This window comes from Pogona vitticeps, chromosome 2, assembly GCF_051106095.1.
Source record: "Pogona vitticeps strain Pit_001003342236 chromosome 2, PviZW2.1, whole genome shotgun sequence".
Taxonomy (NCBI): domain Eukaryota; kingdom Metazoa; phylum Chordata; class Lepidosauria; order Squamata; family Agamidae; genus Pogona; species Pogona vitticeps.
This window is the reverse complement of record NC_135784.1, coordinates 273,900,784-273,920,369: the sequence shown is the minus strand read 5'-3', so window position 1 is coordinate 273,920,369 and position 19,586 is coordinate 273,900,784. Positions and strand designations below refer to the sequence as shown.

Sequence of the window (19,586 nt, the reverse complement as noted above, 5' to 3'; positions counted from 1 at the left end):
TTGCGACGTGTCTGATTTTTCCTGAAGCTGGCCGCTTTGATTCTGCTCACTATGACCGCTTGGCTTTCTTGTTGGGCATTCGCTCTACCTCACCGCTGCCTCCACAAATGCCGGCGGGCCCGGCACTGAGTTAGACACCCGACTCGGGGGTCCTTGCTGAGGCGCTGTTCAAGGCCCGCGTGGGGGAGGGGCGTCCTTTCTCTCGGAGCGGCGCGATGGGTGAGTGAGGGAAGGAGAGAGCGGGTCGGTCGAGAGGGCTCCCTTTCTCCGGTAGAAACGGCTCCGTTTCTTCTCCCGGTGGCTGAGTCCGGTGGGGGGGGGAGTTTTAGCCTCAGCCTCGGCCAGGTTCCGGCTTGAACTCCGGTGATGGGGTGGGCTGCTTCACGTGTCTTTTTTGCGAGAGGACGTGCTTGCTGGCGAATTCGTTCCTTATTTTTGCCCGACATTGCTCTTTACACAATTACTTCTCCCCGTACTCATGAGTTGGGGGAAGCTAAGATTAATCTGCAAAAAATAAAAATGAACTACGCTAAATTTTTAAAGGGAAATTGGGGCTTCTGGATACAGTATATTCTGAGAGGTCTTCTAGGCACAGGAAATACGTCTTTTTCTTTTTCTTTCTGCTGTAATTCCTACTACCGTAGATCTGCGCTCTTCTAAAATTCGTATTCTAGTGGTGAAATGCAAAAGAAAGCGCTGAGCAGCTTCAGCAAGGTATAAATAAGAGCAAACACTTCACCCACTTCCCGCTCCCCTAAACAAGAATAAAGTCAAAAACAACCTTTAAAATGACTGACCCAGGTCAATTGTTGGTTGAATAAGAACTTTCAAATAAATGGTAGAAAATAGTATTTTCATTTCATGCCTCAAGGTAACAGGCTTTCCTGTCTTCTGTTTTTAGGCAAGTGTCGTGGGCTTCGTACAGCCAGGAAGTTGCGCAGTCACCGTCGTGATCAGAAATGGCATGACAAACAGTACAAGAAGGCCCACCTTGGCACTGCTTTGAAAGCCAACCCTTTTGGGGGAGCTTCCCATGCTAAAGGAATTGTTCTGGAAAAAGTGTAAGACTGTGGTTTCTCTTTAAAGAGAGAGGGGTAGGATTATTATTATATTTTTGTTTTGACACCAGATGTAATCTTGAAGCATCATTGTAAGATCCAGTACATATTTACTATATATCTCCTGTCTCAGAAGAGAGTTGTATACACACTTCATTGCTATCAGTAGGCTTAAGCATATCTGATCTCTGTAAGACTTGTAGCCTTAAGAGTATAATGTCAGCTAGTCTTCTCCACCTCTTAATAGAGGAAGTTAGGATGAGGTTCTTAGTGAAGAGAAAGGAGAGGGTCTCCCACAGCTGAGGCCCCATAGTGCCTGGAAGTGCCGTGGTTCCTCTGCCATCTGTAGCAACTGGAAAACCTCAAAAAGTGCCAAAGGATCAGTTTGCCAAGACATGCCCAGTTGGGGCTTGTCAGCTATGATAGCTATGGTGCTGGTACTGTATTTTTAACTCCCACCCTCTTGATCTCAGTGAGGAAAGAGATTTGAAAGTGCAGCAATCCATCATACTAAAACAGTCTGGGAAAACTGTCTCCTAGTTGGTACAACCAGCAACATGAGAAATGTAGAGCCTTTCTCATGGTTTCCTGTTGGCACTGTCTAGGATTGTTTTCTTATGTCAAGAAGGAACTTTGGGTTAGTACAGTATTTGGAATGAATTACTTTGTACATTTGTTGGAATCTAAAACTTAAGAGATACTTTATTGCCTTTTATTTTCTAGTGGCGTAGAAGCTAAGCAACCAAATTCTGCGATCAGGAAATGTGTCCGAGTCCAGCTCATCAAGAATGGGAAAAAGATAACAGCTTTTGTTCCTAATGATGGTTGTTTGAATTTCATTGAGGTAAATGCATGTGAGAGATAATTAAACATGGATTGCATAGTATAACATGTATTTGAAGAAGTAATAGAATAATTTGAACCAAATTGACACACACACACCCTAATTTTGGTTTTTTTGTAAGCTTTTCAAATCTATATTTCTTGAGACCAAACTATTTTCCTTTTTTTAAATTTTAGGAGAATGATGAAGTTCTGGTTGCTGGTTTTGGTCGCAAAGGTCATGCTGTTGGTGACATTCCAGGAGTTCGCTTCAAAGTTGTTAAAGTCGCCAACGTTTCTCTATTAGCATTGTACAAAGGCAAAAAAGAGAGACCCAGATCATAATTCCTCTGTTGCTATGTTTGTTGTAATAAACAGTTTCATTTTGCAAGGAGTTTGTGAAGTATTGTTCATAATTTGAACACTGTTCCTGGAAAGAAAGTAATACCTTGGGTAAAATGTGGTGTGCAATTTTGCTGTCTTTCCCTGGATCCAAATCTTTTGAGCCCAAGTTTTTTTTTTTAGCCAATCTGAATTTTATTTATTTATTTATTTTATTATTTATTTATTTATTGGACTTATATACCGCCCCATAGCGCTACAAGCACTCTCCGGGCGGTTTACAATTTTTAATTATACAGGCTACACATTGCCCCCCCCCCCAGCAAGCTGGGTACTCATTTTACTGACCTTGGAAGGCTGAGTCAACCTTGAGCCGGCTACCTGGGATTTGAACCCCAGGTCGTGAGCACAGTTTTAGTTGCAGTACAGCATTTTTACCACTGCGCCACGAATTTTCTGACATTTACTTCTGGTATGACTACATCTGGATACCTTTCAGCTTCATTCTGAATAACAAAATTAAAGTGAAATATTGAAAAAATAATTAGCTTCTACCTTGATGAAACAAACCAGACAGATGTCTGAATAAACAGCTGAAGAATCCCTGAGATACTGCCATTCAGTCTGCATTTAGAAACCTCCAGTCAAAAAGAGTCCACCAACTTCTGAGATTGTCCATTCCACTCTTGAGCAGCTCTTAAGTATCAGAAAGATCTTTTTAATATTTATTTCTTGTAACTTGTGTGTTAGTTTGGTTTCTGCATTCTAGAACTAGAAAAAACAATCTTGCTCCATCTTCCAAATATTTGAAGATGGCTACCATACTCCCATTCCCAGCCCCAAATCTTAGGGTAAACATACAAAGTTCTCCCATACCAGCTGTTCCCCATAATGTTTTGTTTCCAGTCTCTTTACTAAAATGTGAGAGTATGTTGTAGCTAAGGATATAGTTACTCTGACTTTTCATCCAAGTTTAGATATCTTAAAATAACTCTCTCCCAGATGGAAAGAAAGAGGCACTAAAACCAGGTACTCATGGAATTTATAGTGGACAACATACCTCTGTTGTTTCCTTTGGTGTCCTTCAATATTGTTTATTAGGGCCATGTCTCCTTTTTTGGACAAATAATAGTAGCTTTAATGTTTGTATCCTTTCTTCAAAACATTTTCAGTCTGATGCAAAGACTTTCAGTATTTTGGAACCATTCATGCAGGTTACAATGTGGGTGATTTGGAATACTGTGAATAAAATACTTTATTTTAATGGGAAAAGAATATATGGTGAAATGCTGTGAAAAATCCCTGTCACAGTTCAGGAGAGTTTGCCAGTGTAGTTGAAATGTGCACACAGACCACTTGGGCCTACAGAGGTGAGAATTTGGCCATTGGCAGCACCCCACTTAGCACTTTCTCCAGTGTCTCCTGTAGTACACAGAGGAGCAAACTCCCAACTGTTCATTGTGTTGATTTGAAGCAAAGTATGTTTCTCCTGCACAGTTTATTTTCTTGTTCCTCTCATATTGAAGGTTGGACATCATCATGGGTATTTTGACTTTGCACCAGACAGCTGCAGACAATGTGATACAAACTAGTCTCACAAGGTTCTTCAGCCAGTAAGCTATTCTTTCTGCACTTCTCCTTGTTATTTTACCTTAAATGGACAGATGTAGCAAATCTACTTTTAGTACATCATTGGCCACTGTCTTCGTTTAGAGAAATGTTTAGCTTCCCATAATGAATCCACATTACAAAAGCTTCTATTGTCTTTATAATATCCTGTGCTGAAGTCCATAGTTTCATGCCGTAAAATGGAGCCAAGAGTACAACCAAGAATACATACAGTGCATTTTCAAAGGAATTTAAGCTCCCTCACCATTCCATTCTTCATCTTAAGAAAGCTGTTCCAGGCCATCTCTATTTTGACTTTTATTACATGGCTTTGGTCCCACTGTTCATTCACCTTGTGGTGACTGCTTTCCCAGTTCAGGGTATGAATAGTTTGGAGAGAGCCTTTTGTCTCCAGTTTTTAGGTTTTCTGTGTGTAGGTGGATGGGAAATGATTGGCCAGAGGCTAACATTCTGAATGGTAAAGGAGAAAATTTGCCACACAGACAAAAGGGGTTTCCCTAGTTTTTTCATCTGCTGTACTTATATTGCAGCCATTTCGTGTGACTGTTTTGTGGTGTACTTTCCCAAAGGACACCAGGCATTGCGTAGGCAGGGCTGTGAGAAATACCAGTAATATGAAAGGCAGATGCACCTAATTCATCTTCAGTAATTTTCATGTCAAAATGATTACATTTTGTAAAGTGTTGCGCATGAAAGTCTCTGCAGCTGTGTCTGGTTGTCTGTGTTTGGTATTCTTCCTACTAGACATACACTCACATATATCACATATACATATACGTATATGTAAATATCTCCTTTTCTCTCTCTCTGTGTGGCATGCATATGAATTACCCTTACTAAAAGTGCCCTACACCATGAATGTAAATGTATGTAATCCTTGAGGTATTAGGCAGCACAGCTGGTGTCTCCAGGTCGTCGTCAACATTTATGTAATCATCCCCGTTAACATGAGGTTAGTTGATCTGTTCAACTTTCCCAGCGTTCCTGCCTAATGTATAAAACAGTGCAGTAGACCACTTGTGCCCTGGCCAACTGTTGCTGTACCAGTTGTCTGACACCTCATAAATCTGGCACCACCCTGTGCCTAAGGAACATTCTGGGTGGCAGTTGGTAATGGGGTTCCAGTTCTGCCACAAATCAATATAAACCAGTGTTGTCCACCAGAGAGAATGGTGGTCATCCAGGGTTATTATCTCCCCAAGGCAATGAGTAATCCTGGCTTTTTATGTTTGCAGAAGGCCTTCTCCTGCGTCCTTCCAAGTTCTTCCAGGGTCCTCTGGAATTTTTTTCTTGACATGTGGGTCTGGCATTTGCTGCCTCCCACCTCTTGCTATTTACCCATCTATCTCCCTGCTTTTCTGGACTTGTGCTCAACCTCTGCCCTTTGATGTGTCTTATTCTTCACTATAAGGAAGCAATTTACCCCTGCAGTATCCACTTCATTTGCCAGCAACACTGCCCTGTGCTGAGTCTTCAAGTGGCTGAGCATGCTACTATTGGAAAAGAGGCCCAAGTCCTGCCCACACTTGACCACCTTTGTGGAGTAAATGCACTCAGCCATGTAAGGATCTGTTGCACAGTGTTGAAAACGCTTCCAGATTATTGACTTGGGAGCTCCAGGTTTTGACTGCATGTTCCTAACAGTGATTGCTAAAATGTCATCACTACTAGTTCCAGCAATTGTGAGGCAAGTGGAGCTGGAGGGACAGGGGATATTCCAGTGTCACAAGCTTCTGAAAGTGTCCACCTGAGTTCCCTTATTATCCTTTTAAACCTAATATAATACTTCCCTGTTGGTGTAAAACATTAATCTATTAATTTACTAATCCTAAATCTTATTCCTAATCATATTAAGTAAATATTATACAATGAGATGTAGAAAATGTAAAAGTAAATTGAGGTTTTAGAAAAGCAAACAGAGAAAACTGCTGCAGTGCAGGCTTGCACAAGAGCATAGCCAAACAGCAAACAGGGGATTTATAAGCAGCTATGCCCACCTTCCAACTGGAAAGAATCAATGTGGAAAAAAATACCTTCCAGGTTTTGTGCCTGTTTCTAGATTCCATTGGTGCAGACATATATCATTTACAGCTTTTTTTCTCACCCCGGCCCCATTCCCTTGAGAAACCCATGACAACCCCAATCAGGAGACACAGACTTCTCTGCCCCTACAATCCTTGGTGCCAGGGTATCTTTAAGTTTCATTTCTCAGGAAATTACTCTAGGGCAGTGATGGCGAACCTATGGCACGCATGCCACTGCTGGCATGCAGAGCCCTCTCTGTGGGCACACAGGCCGTAAGTCGCCATTGAGAAATACTTACTCATCCTCTAGTCCTGGATTTCAGGTAGACCTCTTGGAAAGGAAGGGAGAGCCAAGATGGCAACAGCCATCAACACCACAAACACACACATTCACTCACCCCCACCCTGATGCCAGGCTTGGAAACACCTGGCTCCTGCTGTCTGCACCTTTAAGGACTGCAGTTGGAGGTGGAGTGGGGAGTGTCCCAGGCAGGTATTGTAAGTTGTGCAACTGGAGGAGTGGGACTCTTTGGGACGGTCATGGTTGGTTTTGTGTTGCAATTTGGACATTCGGGCTCAAAAGGTTTTGCCATCACTGCTCTAGGATGCCCGAGAAATAGGTTTCACTTTCAGTTGTTCCTCTAGAGCAAGCAGAAATCTAGTCTAGCCTTTTCCTTTCTAATCAATAAGAGTAACTGGGACTCTGAATATTAGGAATTATTACAGATACTTGGAACTATTGGATTCAGATTTGGATATATTCAGAATTATCTGAATATGGCATTATTCAATGAATTCCAAATATTTCCAGATCCAAATCCTACCAGGTATGCTGCCTTGAACATATTAGAGAAAACGTGGAATGTAAATAAACAAAAAGTAATATATATAGGATCAATTTGTAGTGAAAAACAGGAAAGATTTATGGTGATGTATTTATTCAAATGTACAGCTTGGGCTGCAGAATGCAGTTTAAATTTTCCTACGGAATCCTTGTGCTCACTTTGGTGAGATGAATTATTACATATCATTTTTCTTCACACAATACTTGCAGGTGAAGAAATGCCAGGACAGCATCTCCCAAATTGCTTACTACAGTGCTGTTGTCATGTCTTCATTTTTATTTCAAGGAGGCTGAAAAATAGCTGGAATGATGATTATGTTCAGAAGGAAGATATTTTATGTTTTTCCTATAATACCAATTCAGAAATTAGTTTTGCAAGTTTGAAAACACAAGTATTTTCTAAATACAGTGTCATTGCCTTGCAGAATGAATGAAATTCAGTGTACAGTATATTTTTGGTCCAGATACTGCTCACATTTTAGTTCTTGCTGGCTTATTATTATTTCATGTTTATTATTAATACATTGTTCCTAAGATCTTAATTTTGACAAACGGGGAAATTGAAGTGGGAATTTGAAAAGGAACAACTAATACAGGAACCACTTGCTGATATGGATGAATTTGTATGTTGCTTTAATGTGCTGTCAAGCCACCCTGACTGACAATTTTAGCAGATAATTTTAATCTTTTAAATGTTTTCATGTTTTGATCTTTTAACTGTATTTTAAATCATATATTGTTTAATTTATCTTTTAATAGTTAACTTATTATGTTTTTAAATTGTGTGAATTTTAATGTTATGAGCCGGTTTGGGTCCCTTATTGGGAGAAATGTGGCATCATCATCATCATCATCATCACCACCACCACCACCACCACCACCACCACCACAATAATAATAATAATAATGACCCTATGAATGAGCAAATATCCTGTCTTCAACAACCCTGCTCAGATCTTGTAAACGCAAGCCTGTGTGTTTAGGGAGTCATTCCATCTCATATTTCATCTTCCTCTTTTCTTGCTCCTTCCACCTTTCCCAGCATTATTGTCTGAGGATGGCCTCAGTTTCAATATTTTTGGCTCCAGAGATAGTTCAGGCTTGATTCATGTATCTGACAGCCCAGATATCTCCAAAGCTCTCTTTCAGCACCATATTTTAAACAAATCATTTTTTTCCCTGTCCGCTTTCTTAACTGTCTAGCTTTCACGCCCATACATGTTGATCAGAAATACAAGTGTCGATTATCTTGGTCTTTAGTCTCCTGTGAGTGGTTTAGGTATCTGGCTGCAGAGCCAGAGTTTGGAAGTTCGATTCCCCACTGTGCCTCTTTGACAGGGGCTGGACTTGATGATTCCAGCTCTGTAGTTCTAAGATGATGATGATAATGACAATGATGACACATCCTTACACTTGAGGATCTTTTCTAATTCCTTCATTGGTGCCCTTCCAAGTCTCATTTTTCTTCTGATTTCTTGGCTGCAGTCTCCATTTGGATTAACCAAGGTATACAAAATTTCTATTTCAACTTATTTCATTGCTAACATTCAAGTTCTGTAGTTCTTGTGTAGTTCTTCTGATCTCTTTAATGGTCTATAAAGGTATAACCTACTCCTGCCTTTGTATTGTGTAATGACCATATGGCTGTCTTATATTTCTACTTTTTTTTGGCTGCTAGAATCCTGCAACTATCGCTAAACACCTAGCATATGAATAATAATAGATGCTGTACTGATGAGCATGTACAGATTTTTTTTCCATAGCAGGATGGAAATGTCACGCAGGAAGGGATAAATAAATAAGGGAGACAAATAAATAATGCTCTCATAATTCTGCATTAATAATGTTTGCATTCTTCACCAATATGATTGGAGTAGAGATGGGGGCATTTGTATTCACATATGGGAGCAATTCCTCTGCAGTTTTAAATATTTTCTGAAGTAGCTTGGACAAAGAAGTTCTAACTTATACCAAGTCTCTCACCCCTTTTGTTTTAGAAAGGCAAAGATAGGATGAAGAATACTAAATGGTAACCAATGTCGGTTAACATCTTGTGAACGCTTTCTTTGTTAATACCTAATATTCAAAGCCTTTTTAAAACAATCCTTCATCTTCTGAGATGAGTGAAAATAATTTCCATTTCTGTTGGCCGACTTCCCACTGTCAATCTCTAGCCATTTTACTTATATTGCTCCTACTCTTACTGATTAAAGTATTCTGCATCTTTGCTCCACTTTTCCCTCCTTAATAAATTTTCTGTGTTAAGAAAGGAGACAGAGGCCTAAATCCAACTGCTAGTCCCAGCTAGAGGAGACAAACTGAATGTGACTTGATGACTATTTATGGAACAATTCCCAGAGGGGGAGTCATATAACCATTTAAAGAAGTGGGATACAGCCTGGGAAAGCTTTTGCCAATTGAAACAGGTTAGTTTTTAAAGAGCTGCAAGAGTTTCTTGGCTTTGCATAGAACTGTTGATTCAGTGAGTCAGTTCTAACCAAGATTAGAATCTGGATTTAGACTAGAAAAAGTGGTAGAAAATGTGGGATAATTGGAAAATAACCATGTCTGGACCTCTCCCCCCCATCCCCCAAAATTTGGTGAAAAGGGCAAGATTATGGCACAGCAAAGGCCCCTGCTGGACAACACCCAAGATTGCCACAAGCAAATGTTTTTGGTTCGTTCTTTTGTTAAAATTAAAGTGTGTTTTCTGCATATACATATCCACAGCTAATACAATTCCTCTCTTAGTTTTGAAAACCTGTAGTTTCACCCTAAGGTCCATGTTTGGGTTTTCTGTCAAATAAAGAGTGTTTGTGATGATGCATGCAGACTGGGGAAGGATTTGGAGATTATCATACACTCTCTGTATCACTCAAGGAAAAAATAATTAAAGATGGTAAATCCCAAAGCTTAATGGCTGCAGATGCTAAACCCCCTGCTTAATCTTATATTTAGGTTGCATTTGACTGGCCTCCTTAATCGGTCAGTTCTTCCCTTGATCACATCAGTAGGTATGTGACATCAGCTAACAGGCAATAAAGGCAGTATATAGTCTTTGCGCTTGAGAGAATGATATTATTTCACCCAAATACAGCAAGCATAACATTTGTATACAAGGTGCCATAAAACTCTTTGAAGTTTTTATCCAACAAACAAATATGAATTTAAAATGTTAAATAATATAAATTAAAAATTTTAAATAAATTATATAAATTGCAATTGTGTAGAAGAATTTATTTTGTATAATTTATTCTGCTTGCAAGCTTTGGATTTAAAATTTTATTGGTGCGAACTGAAATAAGTGGGACACTGGAGGGACATTGGAGCGTCTTAATTAGTCTTGATGAATGGGAGTCCTTGATCTTTCTACCCATCCACTCTGAAATTACTTTTCAAAGATAGCCCCACACATTACAATAGTCTGATCAGCAGTTTAGCTGTCAAATAATTCATGTACGGTATAATTCATGTAAGGTAAAATTCACATGGGCTGTGGATTAGGCACCTTAAATAGGTTGGCTGTGTACATTGGCCTTGGGACGCCTTTCAAAGGCTTTATTGTGTTTGAAGTGGTACAGGAGTGTTATTTCCTGGTCTGCTACTTTTCATTAAAGAGCTTGGATGTAAAGAAAATGAGTAGATGGAGGAAATGCATGGGGGATTTTTAATGTAAATTTGAGCAAGTGCTAGCAAAAGACTTCCTATAGTTGAGTATCACAGTATATTAGGGTTGATGAACAATGAAAAGACAAACAATAGAATATAAATTCTTGTTAGTTGCCATCAAGTCATCTCTGACCTATGGTGACCCTATGAATGAGTGATTCAGACACCACAAATTCAAGTCTGTGACTTCCTCTGTGGAGTTAATCCTTCTCATATTTGTGCTGCCTTCAGCCATTCCCAGCATTATTGTATTTTCTAGAGAATCTTGCCTTCTCATGATATGGCCAAAGTAGGACAGCCTCAGTTTCAACATTTTTGTCTCCAGAGATAGTTCAGTCTTGATTTGATCTAGGATTCACCTGTTCATCTTTCTGGCAGTCCAGGAAAGCTCTCCTTCAGCACCATATTTCAAACAAATCAAAATTTCTTCCTCATTTTTAAGTGTCCAGCTTTCACACCCATACACAGTGATCAGAAATACAAGCGTGTGTATAATCTTCATCTTGATCTTCAATGACACATTTTTGTTGTTGTTTAGTCATTCAGTCGTATCCGACTCTTTGTGACCCCATGGACCAGAGCATGCCAGACCCTTCTGTCTTCCACTGCCTCCCGGAGTTGGATCAAAGTCATGTTGGTCGCTTCAGTGACACATACTTACATTCAATTATCTCTTTTAGTTACTTCATTGTTTCCCTTCCGAGTCTTCTTCTGATTTCTTGGCTGCAGTGTCCATTTGGATTGATGAACCAAGGTGCATTTTTTTTTTCACTATTTCAATTTTTTCATTGTCAATTTTAAAACTGAGTACTTCCTCTGTAGCCATGTTTTTTTGTCTGCTTAATGTTCAACTACAATCCTGCTTTGGCACTTTCTTCTTTCAGTTTCATTAAAAGTTGGTTCGAGTCATTGCAGCTTTCTGCCAGTAAGATGGTATCATATGCATAGCTTAAACTATTGGTGTTTCTTCCATCAATTTTCACTTCTTCTTCATCTGAATCTAGTCCAGCTTTCCATATGATATGTCCTACATAGAGATTGAATAGAAATAAAATGCACCCTTGTCTGATACCTTTGCCTATAGGAACCCATTCTGTGTCTCCATATTCTGTCCTAAAGGTAACTTTTTGTCCAGAATACAAATTATACATCAGGACAAAGAAGTGTTGGGGCACATCTGTTTCTTTCAAAATAATCCATGGCTTCCCATGATCCATACAGTCAAAGGCCTTGTTGTAATCTATAAAGCAGAGACTGATCTTCTTCTGAAACTCCTTGGTGCATTTTAGTAGCTTCTGGATATTTGCAGTTTGATCTCAAGTGCATCTTCTTTTTCAAAATCCAGCATGAATATCAGGCATTTCTCCCTCCACATGAGGTAAAAACCTTTGTTGCAACACCTTGAACATCACTTTGCTTGTATGACAAATTAAAGCAATGGTCCTGTAGTTGCTGCTCTCTTTGGCTTCTCCTTTTGTGGGAGTTGGAATGTATATTGAATGTTTCCAGTTTGTGGGCCATTGTTTTATTTTCCACATTTGTTGACATACTCTTGTTAAAATTTTGACAGATTCAGTCTCTGTGGCTTGAAATAGTTCTATAAGTACAGTGGTGCCTCGCATTACGGCATTAATTCATTCCAGCGAAATCGCTGTAGAACAAAAACGTTGTAATGCGAAAAGAAAAAACCCATTGAAGCGCATTAAAACCCGTTTAATGCATTCCAAAGGGCTGTAAACTCACCGTCCAGCGAAGATCCTCCATAGGGCGGCCATTTTGCTGCCTGTCTTGTGAGGAATCGGTCCCAGAAAACAGCGGGGGGGCATTTTGTTTACCCGGCGGCCATTTTGAAGCCGCCAATCAACTGTTGGAAAATTGTCGTTTTGCGAAGAATTGGTTTCCGAAGTAGGGAACCGATCATCGCAAAGCGAAATTCCCCCATAGGAAACATCATTTTGTGATCGCAAAAAGTTTGTTGTAAAGCGGTTTCATCGTTAAACGGGGCAATTGTAAAGTGAGGCACCACTGTATCCCATCTACCTCTGGTGATTTATTTCTTTAAGAGCAGTTTTTACTTCATTTTCTAGAACTGCAGGCTCTTTATCATAGGATTCCTCTTTAAAGAAGTCTCTCATATTTTTGTTTTTTCTGTATAGGCCTTCAGTATACTGTTTCCACCTTCTCTTTATTTTCACATGGTCAGATGGTGTGCTTCCCTGCTGGTCATTCAGAAATCCTACTCTAGGCTTAAATTTATCTTTGATTTTCTTGGATCTTCTGGAAGAGATCTCTTGTTTTTCTCCTTTTGTTCTTCTTCTCAGTTTCTTTGCACTGTTTGCTGTAGTGGTTCTCTTTGTCTCTAATTGACAGTCACTGAAAAACCTAATTCAGAATTCTGACCCTACTTCTGTCACCATTTACTTTTGCTTCTCCTCTGTCCTTCATAATTTTAAATGTTTATTTTGTCAGCCATCAAGATTTTTCTTTTCTTTCTACTATTTGAATTCTCTTTTTGGATTCTTCTCTAATAGCATCTCTAGTTTCAATCCCTAGTTCCTCTGGTTCAGAGACGATCGAGTCTAAAAATGCAAATCTGTTTCTTTGTAGACTTTAAATTCATCAGGAATATTGTTTGAATTATATTTTGGCACTACAATTCTTTTAGTGTTCTTTTTCAGTTTAATCTAATGTTACATATTAATAGTTCATGATCATTACCATAATCTGCTCCTGATCTTGTTTGGCTGAGAAAATGCAGATTCTTCATCTTCTGCTTCCAAATATGTACATAGTCCATTTGGTTTCTGGTGATGTCTATGTGTACAGCCATCTGTTCAGTTCTTTGCAGCATGCATTTACAATAAACAGATTGTTGACTTCAGAGAACTTTATGAGTCATTTTCCTACATAACTTCTGTCCCCTAGACTAAATTTTCCAGCTACATTTGGTTTTGCTTTGTTCCCTACTTTTATGTTCCACTCACCTATGATTATAAGCATGCCTTGTTTGGTGTGTGATCAATTTCCACTTCGATATAAACTTTAAATAACAACAACAACAACAACAACAACAACAACAACAACAACAACAACAACAACAACAATAATAATAATAATTTATTGTCATTGTAAGTATATACTCATCATAGGCATCCTTCAGTCTCGAAAGACTATGGTGACATGCTCTGAATTGAGGAGTGTCCCCTCCAGAGCATGAAGCCTGGGTAAAGTAATATGGATACAACGAAATTCACAGACACCCAGAGACCAGACACATGCACACACATAAAATTCCCCAAACACTCCCCACCCACTAAAAGTCCCCCACTAAAAATACAAACATCTACACCGCAGGCCAAGTAACACAGTCCAACTAATTATCCACTACTGGTGGTCTTTAAGCTCATTATTAATTGCAATTATAGCTCTGGGATAAAAACTATTGAGAAAACGTGTGGTCCGAGTCTTAATTGTTCTATATCTTCTGCCAGATGGTAACAGTTCAAAAAAGTTATAAGCAGGATGGGAAGAGTCTCTCAGGATGCTATGTGATTTCCTTAGATAGCGGGATGTGAAGATGTCATCCAGGGTTGGTAGCTGGAGCCCGATGATATTCTGGGCAATTTTAATGGTTCTCTGTAGAGCTTTTTTGTCCACTACCAAGCTACTCCCAAACCATGCCAGAATGCCATAGGTTAGGACACTCTCAATGGTGCTACGATAGTATGACAGAAGTAAATGCTGAGATAAATTTAACTTGCCGAGCATTCTCAGGAAATACAGCCTCTTCTGTGCCTTCTTCATTAGCATGTTGGCATTTATAGTCCATGAGAGATCCTCTGAGATGTAAGTACCCAGAAATTTAAAACTACCAACTCTCTCCACTTCCTCACTGTTTATGTACAGTGGTAAATGTACATTTCTCTTCCTCCTAAAATCAATTATGAGTTCTTTAGTTTTTTTGATGTTAAGTGTGAGATGATTTTCTTTACACCAAAGTATCAACCTTTGTACTTCCTTTCTATAAGCAGACTCATTGTTCTTATTTATGAGCCCCACCACTGTCGTATCATCCGCAAATTTAATAATTGCATTGGTGTTATACAGTGGGGTGCAATCATGTGTGTACAGGGAATAGAGGAAGGGATTTAGCACACAGCCCTGGGGAGCTCCTGTACTTAGTACCAGGGTAGAAGAATGGTGAGATCCCATCCTTACTGACTGTGGCCTATCTGTCAGAAAATCCTTTATCCACATGCAGATCTCCTGAGGTAATCCCAGGTTGATCATTTTAAAAAACAACCTATTTGGTAGAATGGTATTAAAAGCAGAGCTATAATCCACAAACAACAGCCTCGCATAAGTTCCCTGATGTTCTAAGTGGCTCAATACAGTATGGAGTACAATGGACACAGCATCATCAGTAGATCTATTTTTCCTGTATGAAAATTGCCATGGGTCCAAAGAAGGTGGAAGACTAGCTTTAATGTAATCCAGCACCAATCTCTCAAAACATTATTATAAAAAAATTATAATAAGTTTTATAAAATTTTTTATAATAAATAATCATAAAAGGATATTGAGAAAGAAACCATGTTATGTTGTGTTATGTTTTAGGTTTTGTAATCATTTTTTACATGCAACACCTAATCTGTAAGACCTTTTCTGCTAGTGGAGGAGTATCTTTGGGTCCTAGCCATCATGTTTATTAGTAAATAACATAAACAGTTAATCTAATTCTGTGGGTGATTTGGAAAAGCTGTGCTTTAGAGGAGACAGCAAATGCATTGGCTAATTGAAATATATTAAAAATAAAAGTGTGTGTGTGTGTGTACATAAGGTTGCCATAGTGGAGGAAGCTATAGCTAATTTCATGACAGAATCCTCCCACATCTATTTTTTCTGTAAAATAAGAGTCAATATCATATAAGATGCTAATACCCACTCTATTCAGCACTGCTTAGGCCTCATCTAGAATACTGTGCCAATTTCTGGACACTGCACTTTAAAAAAAATGTAGATAAACTGGAGCAAGAGGGCAACAAGGATGATCAGAAATCATCAGAAATCAACTCTATGAGGAAAGACTGAAAGTGGGTATGTTTAGCTTTGGGAAAAGAAGACAGAAGGGAGATATGATGACACTTTTCAAATACTTGGAAGGTATCCATACAGAGGAGGGGCAGAGTACAGGGCATGTAATAATGAGATAAAACCACAGGAAGCTAGATTTAGGCTGAATATCAGGAATAACTTCTTAACTTTTAGAGCAGTACGACAATGGAAAGAATTACCTTAGAATGTAGTGAGTGCTGTAGTGTTGGAGGCACTCAAGAGAACTGGACAACCACCTGTCAGATTTGCTTTGATTTGGATCCACTCATTGAGCAGGGGGTTGGATTTGATGGCTTTATAGGCCCCTTCCACATATTCTACAATGCCATGATTCTAAGAATCTTACAGCTCTCTATGTTGACACAGGCACTATAGTCTGCCCAAACCAAGGATATGATGTAAGCTTTCGTTTTTCTTTTCTTTTGTTCTGACTAGTATTTTGTGGCTAAGGGTTTACATTAGCAGCATATGGTTAACATGTTTATTTAGAATAGGGTGGACACTACTCCATCACACAGAAAGAGGGTATGGTGGGATAGGAACACCAGAAAGGAGGATTTCGTTCCCAAAAAGGGGGGGGGGGTATTTTTGTATTAAAGATGCACAAACTAGTAAGTGCAAATATCATTAAATCGGACATATTGTACAGAATTGTCACTAGATAACCATCTTGGGACATAGCATGGATAGAAATATGAGATATATTGTAAATCAAATAAACAAATTAGGCATAGTATTTATTAACTCTCTGAAACGGACATAACAGAAGTCACTGCAGCTTTGCTGAGATAGCCATCTAGGTAACAATCAGTTCTTTCTGATGAATGGTCCAAAGGGTACTTTCAGAATGTCTAGTCATGGGACTGACCTCACATCTGTTCATATGCCATATCTTCCCTGCTGTGCATCAGTGGTCATATCAGTATGTTCAGTTTACATTGTTTCTTTCAAAATGACCCCCTACCTTTACTCCACTGAACCACATTATTTAAAAACTGATTTTGGTACATTTACCCATCAAACCGTCTACTTTCTGTTCTTAGCTGGGGAAATTCATGGGTGACAATGGGTGCAGGGGCGGGTAGGCAAATAAAGTGTGGGGGGCAGATAAGATCACTTACATATCACCCAAAATAAGGACACAGATCACCAAAACGGAGAACAGCTCTTCAAATGGGGGCCCATCCTCCCTGAAGGAGATTCATGCAGCTATCCTGAATCAGACCTGAGCTGCACCAAGTTAAATGGGATATCCTAGGAAGTTGTTGTTTAGTTGTCAAGTCGTGGCCGACTCTTCATGACCCCATCGACCAGAGCACACCAGGCCTTCCTGTCTTCCACTGTCTCCCGGAGTTTGGTCACATTCATGTTGGTAGCTTCGACTAGGAAGTATGCTGCCCTTTTTACAGGTCAATAGCTGCAAAACATAGAAATATGCCTTGCATTAGTACCACTGAAATGAAGAGGATGGTTGGTACGTTGCCATTAATTCCAGCATCTTTGTTAGGGCTGACCACTGGAAGACTGTTAGGTTAAAAAGAAGCAAGACCCTCAAATGACAGGTGCTGAAGGGAACCCCCTAACTGTTCTTCCTGAGCCCCCGGCCATTCCCTTTTCTTGGAGGACAGAGCTTTGTGTGGCACACAGCTTGACTTACACCCCTTAAAATTGGTGCACTGTCCTCAGATCTTGTTGGGGGAGACATCTATATGTGGGCCTCCAAGGATGTGGATGTCCTATCCTTGGATAGGATTTCCAAATGGTGCCCTCTTTGTGAAGTCCAAGTCTGATTTAAGTTTGGAGCAGGATATAAGGGACCTTGAAGATGACCATTTCAAGGTGGGCACATTGAAATGGTGACCACCTCAAAAACAGACTCAACGGGGAACTGTATTTAAATTATAAAAATTATTTCATTTATTTATTTTTATTTATTTATTGAGCTCATATGCTGCCCATTTAGACATAGTCTACTCTGGGCGGCTCACAAAATACGTAATAAAAACAATTAATATGAAATAACAGATTCCAACATTAACACAAAATCAGAATAGATAAAGAAAGAGAATTACATAGTGTCCGGAGGGAAGGCCTGTCTATATAACCAGGTCTTGTATCTCTATTTATAAATCACAATATACCATTTAATGCATATCAATGTCCTCCTTGATCCCTTTTTGAGAATGCAGAGAACTGTAACCCATTACCAGTGTTAATGTAACATTCATTTGTCACTAAATCAACTTCTACGCATAGAATAGATGGCAAAAAAGCACCACCGTGTTCTCAGACAGAAAAAAGATGGTTTAACCAGCTCTGGCATTTGTGCAGGAAATGTTCCCAACAAATGTGTTCCAGAACTTTGAACTCTTACTTTTCTAGCCCTCCAGACTCTTGTTGGCTAAAGGATCATGGGAGTTAATTATCCAAAAATTAACATTTATGAGTTCTAGTTGGTATTGTTGTGTCAATTAGCTTACTGTTCATTTTAATACTTTTTCTTTCCCAAAGCCTTCAAAAACAAGCAAAGATATACATACAAACAACTTAGGAAGTCACATTTACAATGGAGGTCTGTAAGTATGTTTGTGAGATTAAGGCCCATGACTCTCAGAGGGTCCCAGGAGACTGTGCCCAGGATTACAGCTTTAATTTAGCAAGGCTTAGTATTAAAATACTCCTGCTAAAGACATCTCTTTTTTACCAGCTGTGTTTCCCTGACTATTCAGTTGCGTCTAATTTCCTGACATACACTGCATGGCACAAAAGGGAAGCTGGCTGCATTCAATAGAGAAAGAAAGCCCAACACAGCTTTTTATTGTGGATAGAGAATACATGGCAGGTCACGTGATATACTACTCTGCCTCCTATTGGTTGGCTTGGCTATCCATCAGTTGGCTACAGAGAATACTAGCTCAGGTTTCTGTGCTACACATGAACAGATGAGCCGTGTCTGAAGGGATTGCTTGATTTCTCAATGGAAAGCAACATTACCATTAAGCTTTTACTTCTCTTTTTCTGTGTAGGATTTTCAGCATCTGTGGACCAAATATTTGGAAGAATGGAGAGAAGGTTAGTGATTTTTCTGAATAGGTGGGTGTAGTTGTACATGAATGAATGGCTTATACAGTATGCTTGTGCATGAGAAGAACCTAAACGTTTTCTATCAAGAAGGTGAGGATTTGAGGCTTTTCTGTCTTAAAAACTGCAGAATTCCAACAGAAGCAAATCTTTCATCTCTAAAGATGCTGTCTGTTTACTTAAAAGCAGGACTGTACCAGTTTCTGTTGAGAAAGTACTGTGTGTTTCAGATTGAATGGATCCTCTTTCACATGATTTTTTCCATTTCAGTCTGAAAGAGATTTGTGACTTTGTTTTCCTTCTGAAGTGTTCATAACCAAGATATAAATAAAACAGCATAGGTGTGAAACATACACTCAGAAACACTGTTGCTGCGGTTGTGGAACAGATTTTTGAGAGGAACATTATGTGGATGCAGGTTCAGCTGTACCAGAAAACAAGCCACACAGTTTAACCACTCATGTTTTTGTTACTGTGACATATTTGTGCAAAACAGATGTCAAATATTTCAGCAGGTGTTTGAGATGAGGAAAGTTACAAGGAGGAATAATTATAGAAATAAAAATTGTTGATCTAAATTAGATACCTCATGGTTTACAGTCAGTAATACTGTATGTTAAAACACGGGTCAGATAATGATGATAAAGCTCGCAGCTAATGATGTAACGTCTGTGTGTTTAGGGTAACAGGGGCATGTGGTGCTTTGCTTAAGCTTGCATAAAGCGATCTGTGGATCAGTTAACCAATGAATTAAAGCATACTGTAGCATTTAGGTTGTTTATTTGCTGTAATAATGGTAGAATCCCAGTCAGGTAGTGTTTCTAAATACTGGTCGGTTGTCATGATATACAATAATGCAACTTAACTGAATTAAAAAGAAACTTTGCAGTGTCTGGTCACAAGTTAGTCTGGAAGTTCTAGATTTTCTGTTGTTGAGTACAGGGTCATACCCTTGAGGCTGAATTAGACCCAGAGTTATTTGTTAGACTACAGTAGACCCAT

General features: G+C 39.2%; 2 protein-coding genes and 1 long non-coding RNA gene across 5 annotated transcripts in view; 2 read left to right on the top strand and 1 right to left on the bottom strand.

Moving 5' to 3' along the window:
• LOC144587055 (uncharacterized) overlaps positions 1 to 19,586 on the bottom strand; it is a 663,623-nt gene that overhangs the window by 115,093 nt on the left and 528,944 nt on the right. The window lies entirely within an intron of this gene.
• Positions 66 to 2,274, top strand: LOC110077350 (small ribosomal subunit protein uS12). Its single transcript, XM_020790298.3, has 4 exons — positions 66 to 219; positions 902 to 1,061; positions 1,782 to 1,902; positions 2,079 to 2,274. The coding sequence occupies exons 1-4, from the start codon at positions 216 to 218 to the stop codon at positions 2,223 to 2,225; spliced, it is 432 nt and encodes a 143-aa protein (XP_020645957.1). The 5' UTR covers positions 66 to 215; the 3' UTR covers positions 2,226 to 2,274.
• Positions 2,415 to 19,586, top strand: part of LOC110077314 (V-type proton ATPase subunit S1-like protein) — a 41,380-nt gene continuing 24,208 nt past the window's right edge. For all 3 annotated transcript variants that reach the window (XM_020790217.3, XM_078386393.1, XM_078386392.1), the window contains exon 1: positions 2,415 to 18,575. In XM_020790217.3, the coding sequence (XP_020645876.2) occupies positions 18,481 to 18,575 (95 nt within the window). In that variant the 5' untranslated portion in view covers positions 2,415 to 18,480. The remainder of the gene's footprint in view (positions 18,576 to 19,586) is intronic.